Source organism: Nesoenas mayeri, assembly GCF_963082525.1.
Source record: "Nesoenas mayeri genome assembly, chromosome: 7".
Lineage (NCBI taxonomy): Eukaryota > Metazoa > Chordata > Aves > Columbiformes > Columbidae > Nesoenas > Nesoenas mayeri.
This window is the reverse complement of record NC_137551.1, coordinates 36442778-36460401: the sequence shown is the minus strand read 5'-3', so window position 1 is coordinate 36460401 and position 17624 is coordinate 36442778. Positions and strand designations below refer to the sequence as shown.

At 46.7% G+C, this 17624-nt stretch overlaps 1 protein-coding gene across 1 annotated transcript in view; it reads right to left on the bottom strand.

Annotated features, from left to right (window-relative positions):
* Window positions 1-4328: 4328 nt before the first annotated feature.
* LHPP (phospholysine phosphohistidine inorganic pyrophosphate phosphatase) overlaps window positions 4329-17624 on the bottom strand; it is a gene marked incomplete at its 5' end in the record, with an annotated part of 76171 nt that continues 62875 nt past the window's right edge. The window contains one exon of the mRNA XM_080347838.1: window positions 4329-4451. Coding sequence (XP_080203964.1) covers window positions 4361-4451 — 91 coding nt within the window. The 3' untranslated portion in view covers window positions 4329-4360. The remainder of the gene's footprint in view (window positions 4452-17624) is intronic.

Below are 17624 nucleotides of genomic sequence, written 5' to 3'. Positions count from 1 at the left end.
GTAGGCAGCGCCAGTCCCAAATAGTCCGGGAGGGGACAACAGGGATGTCTTTTCATTTCGGGGAACCCTCCAGCTCTTTTAAAGTGTTGCTTGAGGCATCATCTGGAAGAAAACACATCTTGGCTTCATTTTTAGCCCTCCTGTTACGGAAAGCGCTGCCCGTCTCAGACGTTTTAGGAGGGTCAATCACGACACGATTCTCGGCTTTGAGTCTTCCTGATGCTCGATACCCCCGACACGTCCCCGCTTTCGGGGTACACGCCTCCCACTGGCACCTCCTGCCTGACGGAAAAAAGGGCAAATTCACCCCAAATCCATGTCCTGCTGCAGCCGCAGGGTTCCAGGTGCATCACCGGGGCTGTAATTCCCAAGGGCTCCTGTTTTCTTTCCAAGGGCTGTGACCGGTGCCATGCGACCCCCGCCCCCAGGCAGGATGGTGACCCATGGACCACTACCCAGCTGTAGTCGCTGTAGCGTTCAGTTTACACACAGCACAACCCGTTTGCCTTACTAAAGACGCTTCTCCAATGAGTCATGGCCTTATCCTGGGCTGCACAGGCTGCAGGTAGCGATGGTTTGGGGGCCAGAGTGGTGTTCTGTTGGGTTATTTTGTTGTTGGGTTTGTATGATTTCATGTACTTAGTTTAAGAAAGCCTTACTTTTAAATTTTTTTTCTCTCTCTCTGTAGAGGTTAAAAAAAAGAAACCATTTGCGGATTTATATATATATAAATATATATATAAATAAAATAATTAAAAAATATTAAATATAATATAGTATGTGCCTCAGAGTCAGGGGGACATCCTGTTGATTGTAAAGTCCGAAGTGGTTTTGCTCCCTGGTGTTGGGAGCTCTGGACCCTGCGACCATCGCCCCAGGGGAAGGGTCTTGCTCGTGGTTTTTAAAGGACTTTATTACACAGATGCTTCGGTAACCTCCCCCAGCAAATTCCTGCCGGCTGCCAGAATGTGATATTAAAGTAATATACAGGCAATGGATGTTACAAAACAGGCTCAATATTGTGAAGAGACTCGGTGGCTTGTCCAAGGTGCGACCCAGGATGAGCGAGCTGGTGTTGGCAGCACTAAGGCACAAGTCCTGAATAAAAGGAGTTTAATAAGAAAAGTCTTAGCAGGTGCATGGGGGGTTTGTGTGTGTGCAGATACAGCTCTTCGAGCCTGTCCTATGAAAGTTTATATCTTCAAAAAGAGACAGAAGTATTTGTAAAATAGATTGTAATTTTTCCACGTTATAGCGTAGCCCGTTCGGCCCATAAAGTCGCCTTTCAAGTGCATTGTTGAAAAAGCTCCTGGCTGAACCAGGAGCTGCCAGACCGAACGTAGGATGTTAGAGGATTGTAGCGGTGCTTTTCATGGGTTTGATGTTCCAGAAATCAAAAGGAGAGGATGGCCAAAAAATAAGTAAAAAAATGTAAAAAAAATTAAAAGAAAAAGCCTTCTGAAGCTCTGACCTGTAGTAGCCAAGTCTCGCTGCAGTTGCACAAGCGCAGCGGGACGTGCGTGTCCCCGGGGAGGGGCTGCCCACTCGTCCCCCCTCCGTGACTTGATATTGCACTAGAGCAGCTCAGTCTCAGGAAATTGCTTGTTACTTTTACTGTGTAAATAAAGCTTCCTGGTTCAATAAGCCCCGGCTGGCGTCTCGCCTCTCTCTGTGTTGTCCCTGGGGCCGGGTGGTGCTGCTGTGGGGTTGGGGACATTGGGGATGGGGGTCACAAAAATTGATGTGGGTTAGGAAAGCCCCCCCCAGTTGGGACCCTGCATTTGGGTGTCTGGGTTAGAAATGGTAAAGGGTGTCCCAGCCTTGGCTTGCACCAGAAAAATGGGGATTTTGTGATGTTACGGCTGTTGTTTAGCTGCAAATCAACATTTCAGTGCAAAGTAGCACCTTATGCTATTGTTTAAGGACAAAGATAATTAAAGAATAAGAGAATTGTTTTGGTTGGAAAGGACCTTTAGGATCATCAAGTCCAACCATTAACCCAACACTGCCAAGTCCGTTACTGACCCATGTCCCTAAGAACATCATCTACACGTCTGTCCAACCCCTCCAGGGATGGTGACTCCAGCACTGCCCTGGGCAGCCTGTTCCAATGCCCAACAGCCCTTTCTTTAATGAAATTTTTCCAAATATCCAATCTAAACCTCCCCTGGTGCAACTTGAGGCTGTTTTCTCTTGTCCTACCGCTTGTTACTTTGGAGAAGAGACCAACACCCTCCTTGCCCCTTAAAATCTAAACCCGAGCAAAGCAAGAGTCCAGAGCAGGGCAAGAGCACATGGGGTATTAAATCAATTCTTGGGGAAACAGGGTAATTAATATCTCCCTGCAGCCTTTGTAAACCAGAAAGGAAAACGTCTGTGTTTCTCTGAGTAAGCAAACAGTTTAAAAAGTTTCATGACAGATGGCAGGATGTTTATCTGCCTAAACTTAATCAGATTGAAGTGATAAGCTTAGTATAATAGAACAAAAAGGAAGAATTATAGGATAAAAAAGAAATTCGCAGTGATCTGTCAAAGCCCCAACATTCAAGCACCATTTCACGTGCACATGGATGCACACAGTGCTGTACACTTTGGCTGAACCGCTACCCAGAGGATAAAAAAAGATACTAAAACAGATTAAAAAAATTGCACTAAGGTCATTTTCCCAGATGTGGTTTGTTTTACCATAGTTTAATTCCTAGTCCTCTCTCCCTCGCTGTCCCCGAGGGCTGGTAGCTCTGAAAAACAAGCTTCCAACACACACAGGCTGCTCCAGAAACATGGAGCATCACTTGGGTGTCCCTCAGGGTCACCTTCAGGGGCTGGGAGTGCTGGAAACGTAGCTGCAATTATTATTTACCTCCCGCTTGCAAACGCAAAGAGCGGTAGCTGAATGCCGGGCAGCCAGAGCACACTGCCCCAGTGCATGTATAGATAAATATATGTAACACATGCATTATTTCTTACCTTTCCATCGTCCCGTGGGAGGTCTGAAGCAGGTTAAAGCCCAAACAGTGCACCTGTGCGGTTTGGGTATCCAAGGGAATTGGAAGAAAGTTTAGCAATTATTACTCAGAAGTTAAAAAAAGGAAGTGGCTGAATGTTTCCACATAATATATATAAAGCAGAATTTGTAGTCATGGCAGGAGAATTGAGAATGGAGCTGGTGCTTTACAGAGACTGGAAACTTAAAGCCAGGAGCACCAGCACCGGGCAGAACCAAGTTGCCTTCGTGGCAGAGCCAAAGCCACATCTGCCACAGGATTCCCCTGAGAGAGAAGGAAAAGCCCATCGGTCCCACAGCCCTCGCCAGCTTATTCCAAACAGGGATAAAGCATTTTAGATCACAGAATACCAGAATGTCAGGGGTTGGAAGGGATCTGGAAAGCTCATCCAGTGCAATCCCCCCATGGAGCAGGAACACCCAGATGAGGTTACACAGGAAGGTGTCCAGGCGGGTTGGAATGTCTGCACAGAAGGAGACTCCACAACCCCCTGGGCAGCCTGGGCCAGGCTCTGCCACCCTCACCATGAAGAAGTTTCTTCTCATATTTAAGTGGAACCTCCTGTGTTCCAGTTTGAACCCATTACCCCTTGTCCTACCGCTGGTTGTCACAATCACATCCTCTGAGCATCCCCTCCAGCAAGGACGGGACTGAACACAACAACAAACAGATCCACAGGACAGAGTTTATTCCTGACAGTGCGGTTATTCCATAACATGTGACAGCATTACCACGTTCCCGAGCCCTAACCCAGGGCAGTGCCCAACAGGCACTAATCATGGCAGGAACACAGTTACCGGTTTGCCACAGGCACAGGGGCTGGGCTGGTGCACCCAGGGCTTGGTGGCCTCCCTCACCCCCCAAGGACATCCCCCATCCCATCTCAGGCACCCCAAAAGGCACAGAAAGGGTGAGTTAAGCAGCCAAGCCTGTGAAGGAGTGTGAGGTCCCCCGTTTCCCACCTGGGCACCTCCGGGTTGGGTCCATGTGTGAGCGAAGAGTTAAATGGGGCAGAAACCCCAGCATCGGTGTGAGCCCTTCATCATCCTCAGGGCCCCCTGGGGCAGACAAGGCTCAGCGCAGCTAAGAAGAGCTGATTCCACCTGCGCTGGTGGGGACACAGCACCACGGGAAGGTGTTCCAGATGTGTCAGGGAACAGCAGGGCTGGTGTTTCCCTGATAATATCAGTAAATCATTTTAGTACCATTACGTGAAATGCTTCGGAACGCAGGCGCTTGGCACCCCGGGCAAGCCTGGGTCTGTCAGTGTCCGATGGAGGCTGGGGAGGACAAAGCAGCCTCGTGGAGGGGCTGTACGAGAGGTCACCTCCTCATTCCTTCCAGCCACCCCGGCTTTACATCTGCTGGAGGATCACGTCAACGGCTTCGGCAAGGTTGTTCACGTAGGCGTCAGGCTTCACGTGGGGGTGGTTTTCATCACTAGGCCTGCGAAGGAGACACGAAGGCACAGCTCAGCATGGACAAGCCCCCAAGCAGGTCCCATGTCCCCAGAGCCCAGGGCAGCACCAAACGGAGCATCCTCAGGTGAGCCCGCATCTCACATACCTCCATTTTCTGCTTTTTTGCCCCCATACCCAGGTCCTTCCTGGGTGCTACAGTACATCCCACATCCTTTTTGCAACTGGGCTGTGCAAAACTTTGTATGAAAGACAATCTACATCATTAACCCAAATTAACGCACTGTATTTTACACGGCACTTTTTCATTCAAGCAACAGCAGAATCCAACAGGGATCTCTGGGCGGACACTTCACTATGAGCCTAGGATCCTAAAAACTGCGCAAGTAATTATTCCCCTGTGCTTTGTCTCTAGAAATAGGTAAAGAAAATAACTCACTTCTGACCTAGAGATGTGGAAGGTCTGTTTGTAGCTTCAGATAACAGGAAGGCTCTGTCAGGGTTTAATTTTGCAGGCCCATCATCTTCTTGTCAGTCTAACAGTGGTGGTTTCAGACATGACCATGAAAAGGGCCAAACACCCTCAACTGCAAGTCACCATCCCAAAGCAGAGCAGCTTGAAGCCATTTGTTGCCAATGATTTAATTAGAGGTACTGGCCTAACGAGGCACAGATGCACAATCCGATTTGACTGACTCAGCAGCATTGCTGGTGGGGAAGACATCTCTTTAAACCTTGTGGTCCTGTTGTGACTTTTTGGGCTGGGAAACCCAACTGCTGCTGAGGAGAAAACATATGTATTTTATACGCTTAATGGCTTTTCTTTGGGAAAGAGATGAGAGCCCTCATGTCCACCTCCTATCTCTCTCACTCCCTGTTAAGGACAAACCTTTATTTAGCACAAGCCATTTTCTCAGTGGGGAAGATGCATTTCCCATCGGATGCATGGGAGGCAGAGAGATTATTACTATTATCTATGATGTGCAGAACTTGGGGAACACTTGCCTGCACAAGTACCAAATGATTTCTTCAGTTGCAGCACTGAAGCTCCTCAGGGCTATTTACTTTCTGTCTATTTTTCAGATCCAAGCACAAGAGCTCCTTGCAAAGGCCCATTCTCTTTCAGGAGCCCGTGATGCTTGAGGTTTTACTTGCTGTGAAGCTACAGTATGCAACAAGGTAAAATAAAAGACACTGATATTCAGCTTTCCTAGTGACACTTGCAAAGCCGTGTCTGCCACAAGGACCTGAAACAAGCCCTGAAACGGGCTCTACATTGGTGCTGCTTGTCATAAAAGCATCTTATTTAAAAGGTAGAAGGTTATTCCATGGGTCTTTATTTAATTATCCAAGGTTCATCTTGTTACAGGAGTTGGTTGCGATAAGAAAAGCAATTATAAGGGTTTTTAGGTTCTCCTGAACTGAAGAAGAATTTAGATTGCTGAAGTTAAAGCAAGTTATATTATAAAATGGAGAAAAGCCTTCAAATATAAAGCAAGTAAAAATCCAGTATGCGTCTATTCCTTAGGTGGCAATTATTGCTCTACCCCCTGATTTAACCAAGTGGCTTTTATGAATACAGAAATAGCTTTGGGGGTGTGTGTGGTAAAATACTTATTTCTTGGCACTAATTTGAACGAAGATCTAAAAAAAGCAATGAACAAGATTTCTTCCCATTTTGCACCCTGAAAAATGTTTCCTTCCTAGCTCATACATTAGGAGGAAATTTTAAGAACTGCTTGAAATGAGCACTTGAAGAAATTTTCAATGACACAGCACTCGATCTATGAAAAGCATTTTGCCATTGATATCGGTGCTGACTGCACAGAAATCCATCTGTAACTGAGCTGCTAAATACCAGTCATCGAGGAAATGCCCTGTATACACTTGATGTGTGCTGTGGAAGGGGTGGGTGTACATATATATATGTGTGTGTGTGTGTCTATATATATACTGCAGGAAAACAAATTAGGAAATAAGCTATTTTTACCCATACATCCAAAATACCGTCCTGCCACCCATGCTGCAGCGAACCAGCCTCACTCACAACAAATCCAACCATAAACTGGCACTAACCCATGTCCCTGAGAACCTCATCTAAACACCTTTGAAACCCCTCCAGGGATGGTGACTCCACCACTGCAATTCCAATGTCCGACAGCCCTTTCTAGGAAGAAATTTTTCCTAATATCCAACCTATCCATCCCTACCCCACGGCTGGAAAACATACTTCGTTTCAGCCCATGACACAATTTGGAGTTATATTTTTGAGACATATCATATATCTTACATTATCTATATGCTCATCACCGCTAAGGTGGGGGAAAATGCTGTCAATAAAACTGTCTGAGCGCTGTAGGAAAGCAGAGAACGGGAATAAAACCCACTTCCCTGCTCTCTCGCCTTTTCCCAGGGCCGTGCTTGGAGCTTTTATTCCTGTTAGTGCCACCCCAAGAGCTGTTTCATGTGGCCTCTTCCTTTGTCTCACGGAACGCTTTGTAGCTCACACAACTGCACACAAATAGCCAAGTGATGCTTTTTTTCCTTCCCCCCCCGCTTCCCCAGCTCAGTATTGCTCTTTTAAGCATCTGTCGGAAGGAAACTGCAAGCAATAATCCCCAAATACTAATGCCAAGAAGCGATGCTCCAAGCATAGCGCAACAAGCACAAGTCTGGGTGCCAGAAGCGAGTTCACAAAACCTCCGGGCAAACCCAAGATGATGCATGACGAGCCCTTTTTCTGCTGTCCGAGGGGAGCGGAGACCCATGTCCAGCCTTCCCCTGGGGGATTTGGGTTGTTTTCTAGGAGAAACCCCCAGTTACGGGGAGTTTTAAGGTACCCTTCAGTGGAGAACCGCTCTGGAGTTGGCCCCCATGTCCTGCGTGGAAACTTCAGCCAAGAGCAGATCTTTGCTCTCAAGGTTTCTCTCTTCCAGGCACAATGAGACTTTTTGCGTCGCACAACAGAAATCACCACAGCAGGTCTCAAAACTGGCAGTGGAGGTTACTTTTGTAGTACTTTTCTTTTTTATATTCCATAAATAAATAAAAAAAGCTAAAAATATATTTAATTCACTAGGTCAGCTGAAGAATAAACTGGCATTGAGATTTTAAGACAAACTCCTGGTTTTTTATATATATATATATATATATATATATATATATATATATATATTTTTTTTTACATGGGACTCTGGTTGCAGAGAAGAACATAAATCAAAATGACAGAAAACAATATGTAGCTGTCAGCAGTCTTGGCACAAACTTGCTTGTGAAAACCCAACTGCAGCCTTGGGGAAACTCTCTCTTCAGTAATTCAGGGCTCCTGGGAGCTGCTGGGCACCACAGCCCCGGTATGTGCAACAAAGAACATTTTCCAGCTCAAGTTGGCCAGGACAGCTGTGCAATGTGGCTCTCCGTTCCTACATCACAGAATCACAGAATGGACTGGGTTGGAAAAGGCCTCAGAGATCATCAAGTCCAACCCTTGGTCCAACTCCAGTCCATTGACTAGATCATGGCACTAAGTGCCATGTCCAATCTCAGTTTAAAAACCTCCATGGCCGGTGAGTCCAGCACCTCCCTGGGCAGCCATTCCAATGCCTGACCACCCTCTCTGCACAGAATTGCTTTCTAATCTCCAGCCTCAATTTCCCCTGGCAGAGTTGAAGCCCATGGCCCTTGTCCTATTGCTGACTGCCTGGGAGAAGAGCCCAATCCCCACCTGGCTAGAACTGCCCTTCAGGTAGTTCTAGAGAGTGCTGAGCTCAGCTCTAAGCCTCCTCTTCTCTAGACTAAACTACCCCAGCTCCCTCAGCCTCTCCCCATAGGTCTTGTGTTCAAACATTGCTTCTTATGGCCACCTCGCTGGTATATGAAGCGGTCAGGGAAAGAAGTGGCTTGGCCAACGGGACCCTCTGAAATCCAGGGTGGTCCTTGTTGGTCCTTATACATGATCTGCCCCTCTGTGCACAGGGCGATGTTAGAAGTGCATGATCTTCAAAAGAAAAAGCCGTCCAAGCTGATCTATACGTTACAACACATTAAAGATATGAAGTATCTTTAGCATGATACAACACGGACAAAGGTCTCGAGGCTCGGTAGTCACTCACGTCCATCAAACCACCCTCGGGAGATGACTAAACATCCTCCTCTCCCAGGGACCATCCATCACTGTCGCTGTTGCAGAAGCTGAGCAGATATCTCCACCCCACATGTTCTGAGCAAGATCCTGTGCCTGTACTAAACTGGTTAGTTCAGATCAGTGCTTTGGTCTGAGCCACCAAGGAAGCAGAAAACCAGTGCTGCAATTTTAGTTCTTCACTCAGTGCTAAGAGAAGCTCCAGCACAGTATCAGAGCCGAAAGGGATGGTTCCCTCCTGGTGAAGCACAAAAGCAAATCCCAGATCATGGGGGGCAGTGAAAAATCAGCTTCTGCAAAAATAAGAAGGTTCACTTACTATCTGGGTCAGATTCCCACTTGTGTAGGTCTTGTCTGGCAGCTAAATTCCCTGCCTAGACTCACTATCAGGAATCGCTCCAACCTGCTATGTAATTTTCTCAACAGCTCACCCAGATGCAGTTGAATATTTTTGATGGATGAAGAATCCACGCTGCACAGTCCTTCACAGGAACCAATACGAGTCTTTAAAAGTGAATGAAGCAAACACATGCAGAAGAGAGCATTGCTAAAAACAGACTTGGAGTTAACCCTTTCCTTTCTTGTATCGGTTGGGATGCTGGGTTTAATCTGTGCTTTGGGTGCTGTGCTGGGACTCTCCCAGGGGACCAGTTCTGCACAGGGAACTGGAGCGGCAGAACATCTACACCCACCAGGAGCAAGGAGGGGGTGTCTGAGCACCAAACCCTCCCGTCACGCTGCCCTAGGAAACTTCACGTCCCGGTTGGAATGACTTTCTCAGCGCCTCAGTGCTCATTTCCAATAAAACATATGGAGAACAAAAAGGAAACAGCTGGATTACAAAACATTTAGCAGATAAAAGTGGAGGTAGCCACAGAGATGGAAACAGCCCCAGAATCCAGCTCGACTCCAGATCTACCGGAACAGGAACAGATGGGGATTGATCAACACATGATGAGTATTGCAGGTTAAAATTAGCTTTCGCATAGTTCTTTAAAAATAGGGGTAGGTAGGAAAAACACCACGCAGGGCCAAAGCAAGGCACGGAAGTTAATTTGAAAAAGACAAACGATCTCACATTCCAGTGTAAGGAGTTGTGGTTGTTTGGCAAACCTGACCTGAAACGCCGTGTCCCACGGTCGCTGCCCTTTCCAGCAGCACAGCTTAATGCGCAAGAGCAAAACCCGGCCCACAAACCCTCTGTTTGCACAAGGGATCTCTCTGTGTCACCACATGGGCTTCCCACCAACTCCCCAATTAAACAGCATCTACTCCCACTGCATAACATCAGATACAAATCTTGAAACCATTTCTCCTGACAGCGTATTCTTCAGGGGCTCTTACCACGGCTGTAAAATATGTGAGAGAGAGTTTAACAAGATTTTCTTTATGAGGAATGTAAACAGACACTGTAACCTTTGCTGGTTTCTTTGGCCAGATGCAATAATTTCACTTGGTGCCACGGGTGTAACTCTCCTTTTTGTGAAACGTGCAATTTAATCAGTTTGGCACTGAACACCCAAATAAATCACAGTGACTGACAGCACACCGATGGGCGGCTGATGAGTGGCTGTGGAACACGTTTTCTGATGTTACAATCATAGAAAATGATGAGAGACAACTAGAAACACCAAAGTCACTAAACGCACCCAGTGCTGGAGCAGCTCCCAGAACTTCAGGGAATCCTGTAGCTGGACTCCATATCTCATATCATGCTCAGATCTCCCCCAGAAAAGAAAGAGAGGTTTTTGTGGTTAAAACACTAGATTTTGGAGAGCAGGTTTGCCCTCACGAAGCAGCTAGTACCTGCCTTTGCTTTGCTGCCATCATTTGGGAAGATGCTTGATGTTGATGGGCACCATCAACAGAAGCTTCTCACCACAAGCCACGCAGCCAAGGACGTCTCCTACATTGCTGCAGAAGCTGGTGGCCTCTAGAGATGACCTTCCCATGCCATCTCTTGGCCAACACGTCTGCAAGAGCTCCAGCAAAGCCAACCCGTGTCTGAGCAAACCAGCGTCTTCCACTGCTCCTCTCACCTCCCAGAACTGCACACGCAGCGAATTGTGTTTAATTGCAACTCACTTATATTCAAGCATCCGCAAACAGGCGGAAATTAAGAGCCAAATTGTTTGCTGACACCTGAAGGAAGCCTGTGGGCTTGCCTCTTAATCGCTCCCATTTATGTTAAACTGCTACAGTTTTACCTGGGCAGAATGAACCGGCTTAGGTACTAGACTTCTCCAGGCAACACACATGTAAATACTGACATGGAGGGGACAGGGAGTTATCTTCCTGCATAAATTAGATTAAAACAAAAGAGGTTTGGCAAATTGTAGCAAACATTGCCTAGATCTTTGTTTTTCTGCATTTCAAGGCACTTCCTGGGGTGAACACTTGTACTTTTCAAATGTACATGTGCTGAAAACTTAATTCAGAGTGGTGTGGCAATCTGGTTGTTTCTAATCAGCTGGCTGCATGATGATGCTCTAATGAGCTGAGATATGTAATTGCAGAAATAACTGCTTCAAAGAGGTTGCTGAGAGCATTGGACAGGCTGGAATAGGCGCACGGGGGAGCACTTGGTGTCCCTCCTGCAGTTTGCTCTACCAGGTCTTTTAAGAAGACACTCATAGCGCCAAGATCCAATGCAGGACATCACGAGGGGGAGCAGCGAGGAGGTTGGAAATGGTGATCCTAGTGGTAGGTATGAAGTGGTTCAAAGCAGGACAGATCACAAGCTGGACGCTGGCAGTGGCGAACTTCCATGGATATTCCGTGTAAAGCTTGGGAGAGGGTCAATACAAGTATTTCCAATACACCTCTTTGCAAGCACAACCTTTACTCACACCAGTTCTAAACTATCCCTCAAGCAATCCCAATTCCTGCCATTTTTGCAGGACACCAAGCAGCCACTGAACACGCATGGCTGGGGAAGTCAATGGATTTTCCTCTACTCAACCCTATTTATTTTCTCTAATACAGCACATGTGAACACGCGAGATTACGAGTTTTGGAGATTAAAAGTCCTGAAAGTCTTTGTTTGGGCTGTGGATAGGACACATACATGTTAATCCACATACTTGTTTAAGTAAAAAACAGGCATGAAGAAACTCAGGACGGCGATGGGGAGACGTGATGCGAAGTGCTGCCATCGGGACAGAGGGTACTTGTTGGCTAAAAGCTCTCATGTGATTACACCAGAGCATGAGGTTTTATTAGAAGTGAGTTCTTTCCCCCACCTCCAAAACCTCTCATGCAAAAATGCACCAGAGAAGTCAAGCTGGTTTGAACAAATATTTAAACAAGCAGAGCACCGGTGTTCAGGCATCTGGGCAGCAATTTTCCTTGTCAAAACTGGAGAATTTTCTCATCTTGTAAAGCAAAAGCAGTTCAGCAGGGGCCAGGCGTTAAAATCATCCGTACCAGCGTTACTGTGGAGGAGATGGGGCAGCACACACGCAATTGTTCTGGTCTTAAACTGGTTCCCTGAACACACATGGCCTGCAGACTGGTGGAACCTGGTGGCCATCAGGGTGGTAAGACACTCAAGTGTCCCCTTGTGCCACACGGGGCTCTGGTCCCTCCTCTGCCCGTGCTCAAGGCAGCATGCGGGCTCTGAGCTTGGACCTACTGCAGTCCCATCCAACCCCAAATCCAAAGGTTAAACCATCCTGGCTCAAAAGTCAGTCTTGCTCTGTGCTTGGGATGATGGAGACTTGACTGGGACTCCTCAGAGAAGACTCAAGTGGAGGGGGGAGGTCACCTGGGTTGTCCCCATCACGCTGGCCCAGACTCAATTCACCCAGCCTTGTCTGCCTATAACCAAGATGCTGTGCCCAGGCTGGTCAGCAGAACCTCTTCTGGAGCCTCCTCCTCGGGACAGACAGGTCCCTCCGAGTGGAAAGGGAAGGTGTTCATCCAGTTTTCATCTCATCTTCTTAGAGAACAAGCCTGGATAGGAAACATCCTCTGGAAGAGATATTCTTTCTTCCAACGGACTATTTAAAACAGATTATAGGCTCATACCCCAGAACCAGTTCGTCGACAGCCATGATTATGTGCAAAAAGCCTGGTCTAACTTTCAGATAAGTCTAGATAAAGTTAATGGAGATAAATCCTACCTCTTGCATTACTGCAGCCTGTGAGCACATGGGAGAAATGAACTGTATACGCCAGGTGTGTTTAAGTGCGATGGCCCCTGGGTTGGATGGGGTGGACTGGGGGATCAGAAGCTCTGCACTGGACATACGGATGCACCGACTGCTGCAAGGCAAGTCCAGCACAGCTGGTTTCAATCAAAGCAAGCCTCCCTCTCCCCCTCAAAAGTTAAATGCACATTCGCTGTTTGCTGAGAAAATCCGAGAACGGCCCCTGCTTTGCCAAACTATCCCGGCTAACAGGGTGTTTGCAAGCACCGTGAGACTCAGCTCTGCCCGCCTGGATTAATTATTGATGACCTGCATGGCTTTGCCAAATGACCTTACTCAATTCAGTAGAAAATAATTTTAAATGCCCCCGAGAAAGACTTTTCTTTGTGCATATATACAAACAGATGTGCATCTTAAAGGCAACTGATGCATTAGCTATTAATAAGACTTAATACTACATGAGGGTGGGAAAGATTCATTTCAAGGGCTGGATTTGAAGCTCAGTGGTGCTCAAGCATCTTACTCTGTTAGGCGCTTTTAAAAACCTTAACCTAAGAGAAGATTTTATTGCTTTCCTTTAATATGCTGCTTACAAAATCCATATGAAACGTGTAAAATGAATGCTGGCTTCTGCATTTGCAAAGCACTGCATGGACATTTAAGTCGCAGAACTCTGGTAGATCCAGATGCAAGTAAGAAAGAAGCTTTGCAGATCATAAAGGAAAGAAGTCTGTATTTCAGATTTCTAATGCTGTTTGCACAAGTTTAATTTTAAAAGTATTAGGCCAAAGTTGCACTGATAATGTAACTCTCTAAACAAGACACTCAAAGACACAGCATTACAAGACGGCTTCTCACCAAACAAGATGTTGAGCTAAAGAGAATAATATTTTTCTTCAGATGGCACTCAATAAATCAGCCTAAATTAAATGAGAATGAGGGTATGAGGCTATCTGTGTCATCCCAGGCCAATTCACCATGACCTCCCGCTGCAAAACCTCTCTCAAGTGAGAAGCCAAAATGCACCCACACTGGAAAATCAAGGCAGGCTCTACACCTGTAGCCGCAAAGTCGCTCAGCCTGGAGAAGACAAATAACATGGTCATGGCAGGACCTCTCCATGGGGTCTCTGTCTGGCTTCTCCTCCCAGACCAGACAGGAAGATTACATCCAATCTCGCTATGCACAAGGACAGAATCACAGAATAATTTTGGTTGGAGGAGACCCTGAAGATCACTGAGTTCAAACATTAACCTAACTCCATCACTAAACTGTTCCTGGATGTCAGGAACTCATCTGTTTCTAAATATGTTCGTGCTTTTAAGTGATGTGACAAAAAGGAATAAGTTCTTGAACTAACTGGCAAGAGTTGAGCCTATGTTTTGAGTTGGTGCATTATTTATGCAGATCCCACCCAAATAACTTAGGGGTGCTCCTCAGAAACCGCTGCCCCTTCTAAAGCACAAACTTTGCTACAGTTATTTCAAATTTTGGATCCTTTGCTGAAACCACCCTGTAAATTATATCCTCATAATCTGCAAGCTTGCATGCTGTGAATGTCTGCCTAGCTTCGCATCCATGTCCACAGTGCTGAGGAGGCTTCATCTGCCTAAGAAATATTTTTACCAATAGCTGCCAACCTGTTGACGTAGCCACATACAGCACTGTTTGCATTAGAGCTCCTAAATCCAACAGAAAACAGTACAATCCTGTATAGACCAGCAATAAGAAGCCCACATCGGATCCCTTTTCTTTTTTAATCAGCAATGGAGATCTTAGGTTAGGCTACCTCCCTCCAGAGAAACGCAGGATGTCCTCTGTTGATTAGGTTCACAAAGATGGGAAGCTGTTCAAAGAATGATGACATGCTGCACTTATGGACCCTGCTTCGTCCAAGTATCTGGAGATACTCCAAGAACCAAGAGAAGGCTCTGGGGAGCCTTTATTGTGGCCTTTCTGTACTAAGAAAGGGGCCGACAAGAAAGATGGGGACAGACTTTTCAGCAGGGCCTGTTGCGATAGGACAAGGGGTGATAGTGTTAAACTAAAAGAGAGGAGATTCAGGCTGGACATGAGGAAGAAATTGTTGCCCCTGAGGGTGGTGAGAGCCTGGCCCAGGTTGGCCAGAGAGGTGGTGGATGGACCATCCCTGGAGACATCCCAGGCCAGGCTGGACGGGGCTCTGAGCAACCTGAGCTGGTGAAGATGTCCCTGTCATGGCAAGGGGGGCACTGGATGGGCTCTGAAGGTCCTTTCCCCACCCAAACCATCTTGTGATTTTATGACCTGAATTAAGTTTCCCACCACCATGCCCCAGTGCAATGGTGAGCAGCCTTAGACCTAATGACCCCGGTGCAAACACCATCTGCTGCAAATTCCTCATCTTTTATATAGCTCCAAAGTTTTGTGAGATGCATGGATATCGTTCTCTCTCTTTTCTCCATGTGGATCCAGAGCAGTCCTCGAAGAAGGGAAAAATTATGACCACGACTCGCCAGCTGGTGTGAATTCTGTCCTCTCACTTACACTACGTAAGCCACAAAGACATGGCCACTGTGTGAGCTGGGAAGGTCCCTTCAACCCAAACCATTCTGTGGTTCTAAGATTTTGGAAGCACAGCAGGAACCGTGCGGCCCTGGAAAGCCGCTTCCCGCAGCCGCGCAGGCAGCCAGCGAGGAGGGACGTCTTCATCCTCCTCCTGGCACCGCGCAGGACACGGGAGGCAGCGCCGGGCTGAGGAAAGCCAGCTAGCACATTTTTCAAGGTGTCAAACCACATCTACGTTTGCGCCTAAGAATGGATTTTGGAAAGTATGCTAAGCTCACATTGTTAGTTTAAGGATTAAATCCTCGGCGCTCCTGGCGCTCAGCCCTTTGCTTGGGCCACGAGAATAGTCCGAGGTTTATACCCGCTTCCTTACAGCTTTGAGTTGCAGCTCCTCAGATGATGGCTGCTGGCATGTCCGATCTGCTGTGTGCTACAGCACACGTGTCGCGCAGACTCAGCACAAACCTCTGTCCCCACTGAAGTTTTCTAAGAGTCCTGTGAAGTTCCCAGCCCCACTCAAGTCAATGCGGACTTGACTTTATGTTGTCAAATAAATAATCCTGAATTTGAAACAACTGGCTGCTGAATACTCGTGTTTGAGCGGTGAAGCATTTGGGACGCTTGGTTCCAGCTCAGGTTGTTGCAGCCCATAAGTTCTGCAGAGGTCGGGTCTGCATCCTGCGCCGAACTTCCACAAACTCCAGCACCGTCTTCTCCATCGGTCCCTGGCTGCCACTTTCACAAATATAATGGTTAATAAAGACTGTGACGCCTCCAAACACCTTGGTTTCTGAGTCAGTTCTTCACAAGTTCTGAGACCCAGAAGCCAACGACTCAGTGCTCAGAAGAGTTGTGGATGAAAGGTGGAATGACAGCTCCACCTCCAGTGCAACGCACCATGCAAGATTTTCTCCACTGCAGGTACTGGAGCTCTCCCAATGGAAAACTGAAGGAGTCTGCAAGTAATGGGAGAGCACAAAACTGCACTTCTAGTTATGGCTTCAATGCAGCAGTAAGGCTATTGAAGCAGCTCGGTTTCATATGACCTGCTCAGTATTTCTTAGGATCAGACTGAGCTTGGTACATTTCGTAAATATTAAATCAATAAAAAGAATGTTAAAACAGAGGAGGAAACAAACCAAATAAATGACAACAGTGGCTTTGAGACTATTTCACCTTCTTGTTATCTGCAGATTTTGCTTTTATTATACTTAAAATATTTCAAGGGTCACTTTGTACTGGAGGGGGAACAGCCAAGATGACTGTATTCTCTGCACATATTGCTATATTCTTGCAAGGCATCTTAGGGTGGAGATATTTGTCTATAAAGTTAAGAACAACCAACAAGCCCCATCCCTTTCAAACTGCATCCAAGACAGCACACAGAAATCTACGGAGGACTAACCAGTCCTTTCTGCTGTTTTTACCCAGTACTACAACAAAGCAGTAGCTTGAAATGCAGGCTTGGTGTGTGTGCTATGTAAGTATATAATAAAGAAATTCTTGAAGGAAACTACTCAAGCCCTTGTGTGGGAAGGACTTTACTAGATCATAAAGAGGGAGACTTCATCTTCATTAAGTCAAACATTAAAGGAAATGTTCTAGCTTACAGCACTATACATGAATGCTCAGCAATGTCAGGGCTTTAATTGCCTGTTGCTTTCCCACCATAAATTACTACCTGCAGCTAATGGAAAACCTTTCTCCAGACCTGTTTATGCACCTCACTCCCATTTCATAAATTCATGCTGGATGGAAACAGCAGGGCAGCCTGGAGCGGCCCAAAGTCCATATAAATCTCTGCAGAGAGCAATGAATATCTAAGAATATGGCACGTGCTCAGTATAAGCTGTTTGAATAGCTCACGACATACGCAATACTCTGTAGCTTTTATGACTGAATATATCTGAATTTAATAATTAGCCAGTTCGGGTTAAAGATGCCCTGTAGTGACGTACTACAACAGGGGGACAGGATGTCTCCATTAACCCTCTTTGTTTGCAGCTGAACGATTTCCACATCCAAATACAGGCACACAAACGTTTCACTCCCAAACGCAAGGGGTTTCCTCCAACCTTCAAGTCCCACCTGCGCCTCCTTTCTCCATCCTCTTGCATTTTATAACGTTGCTTAAAAAAATTGCCCGAGAAAATGCGCACAAGCCCCCAGATCAGCTACAACCTGGTGCCTGCAGGGAGGCACGGGTGGGAGCATCTTTCCTCCACGTCCTCTTCAATTCCAAGGCCTGACCCATAAGAAAGATGAGCAACCAGAATCACTGCTCTGTAAAGTCAGGTGTCAAATCCACTTATGGGTCACAAGAGCAGGTAAATCCCAAGGACGAGAATTAACCCCAGCCCAA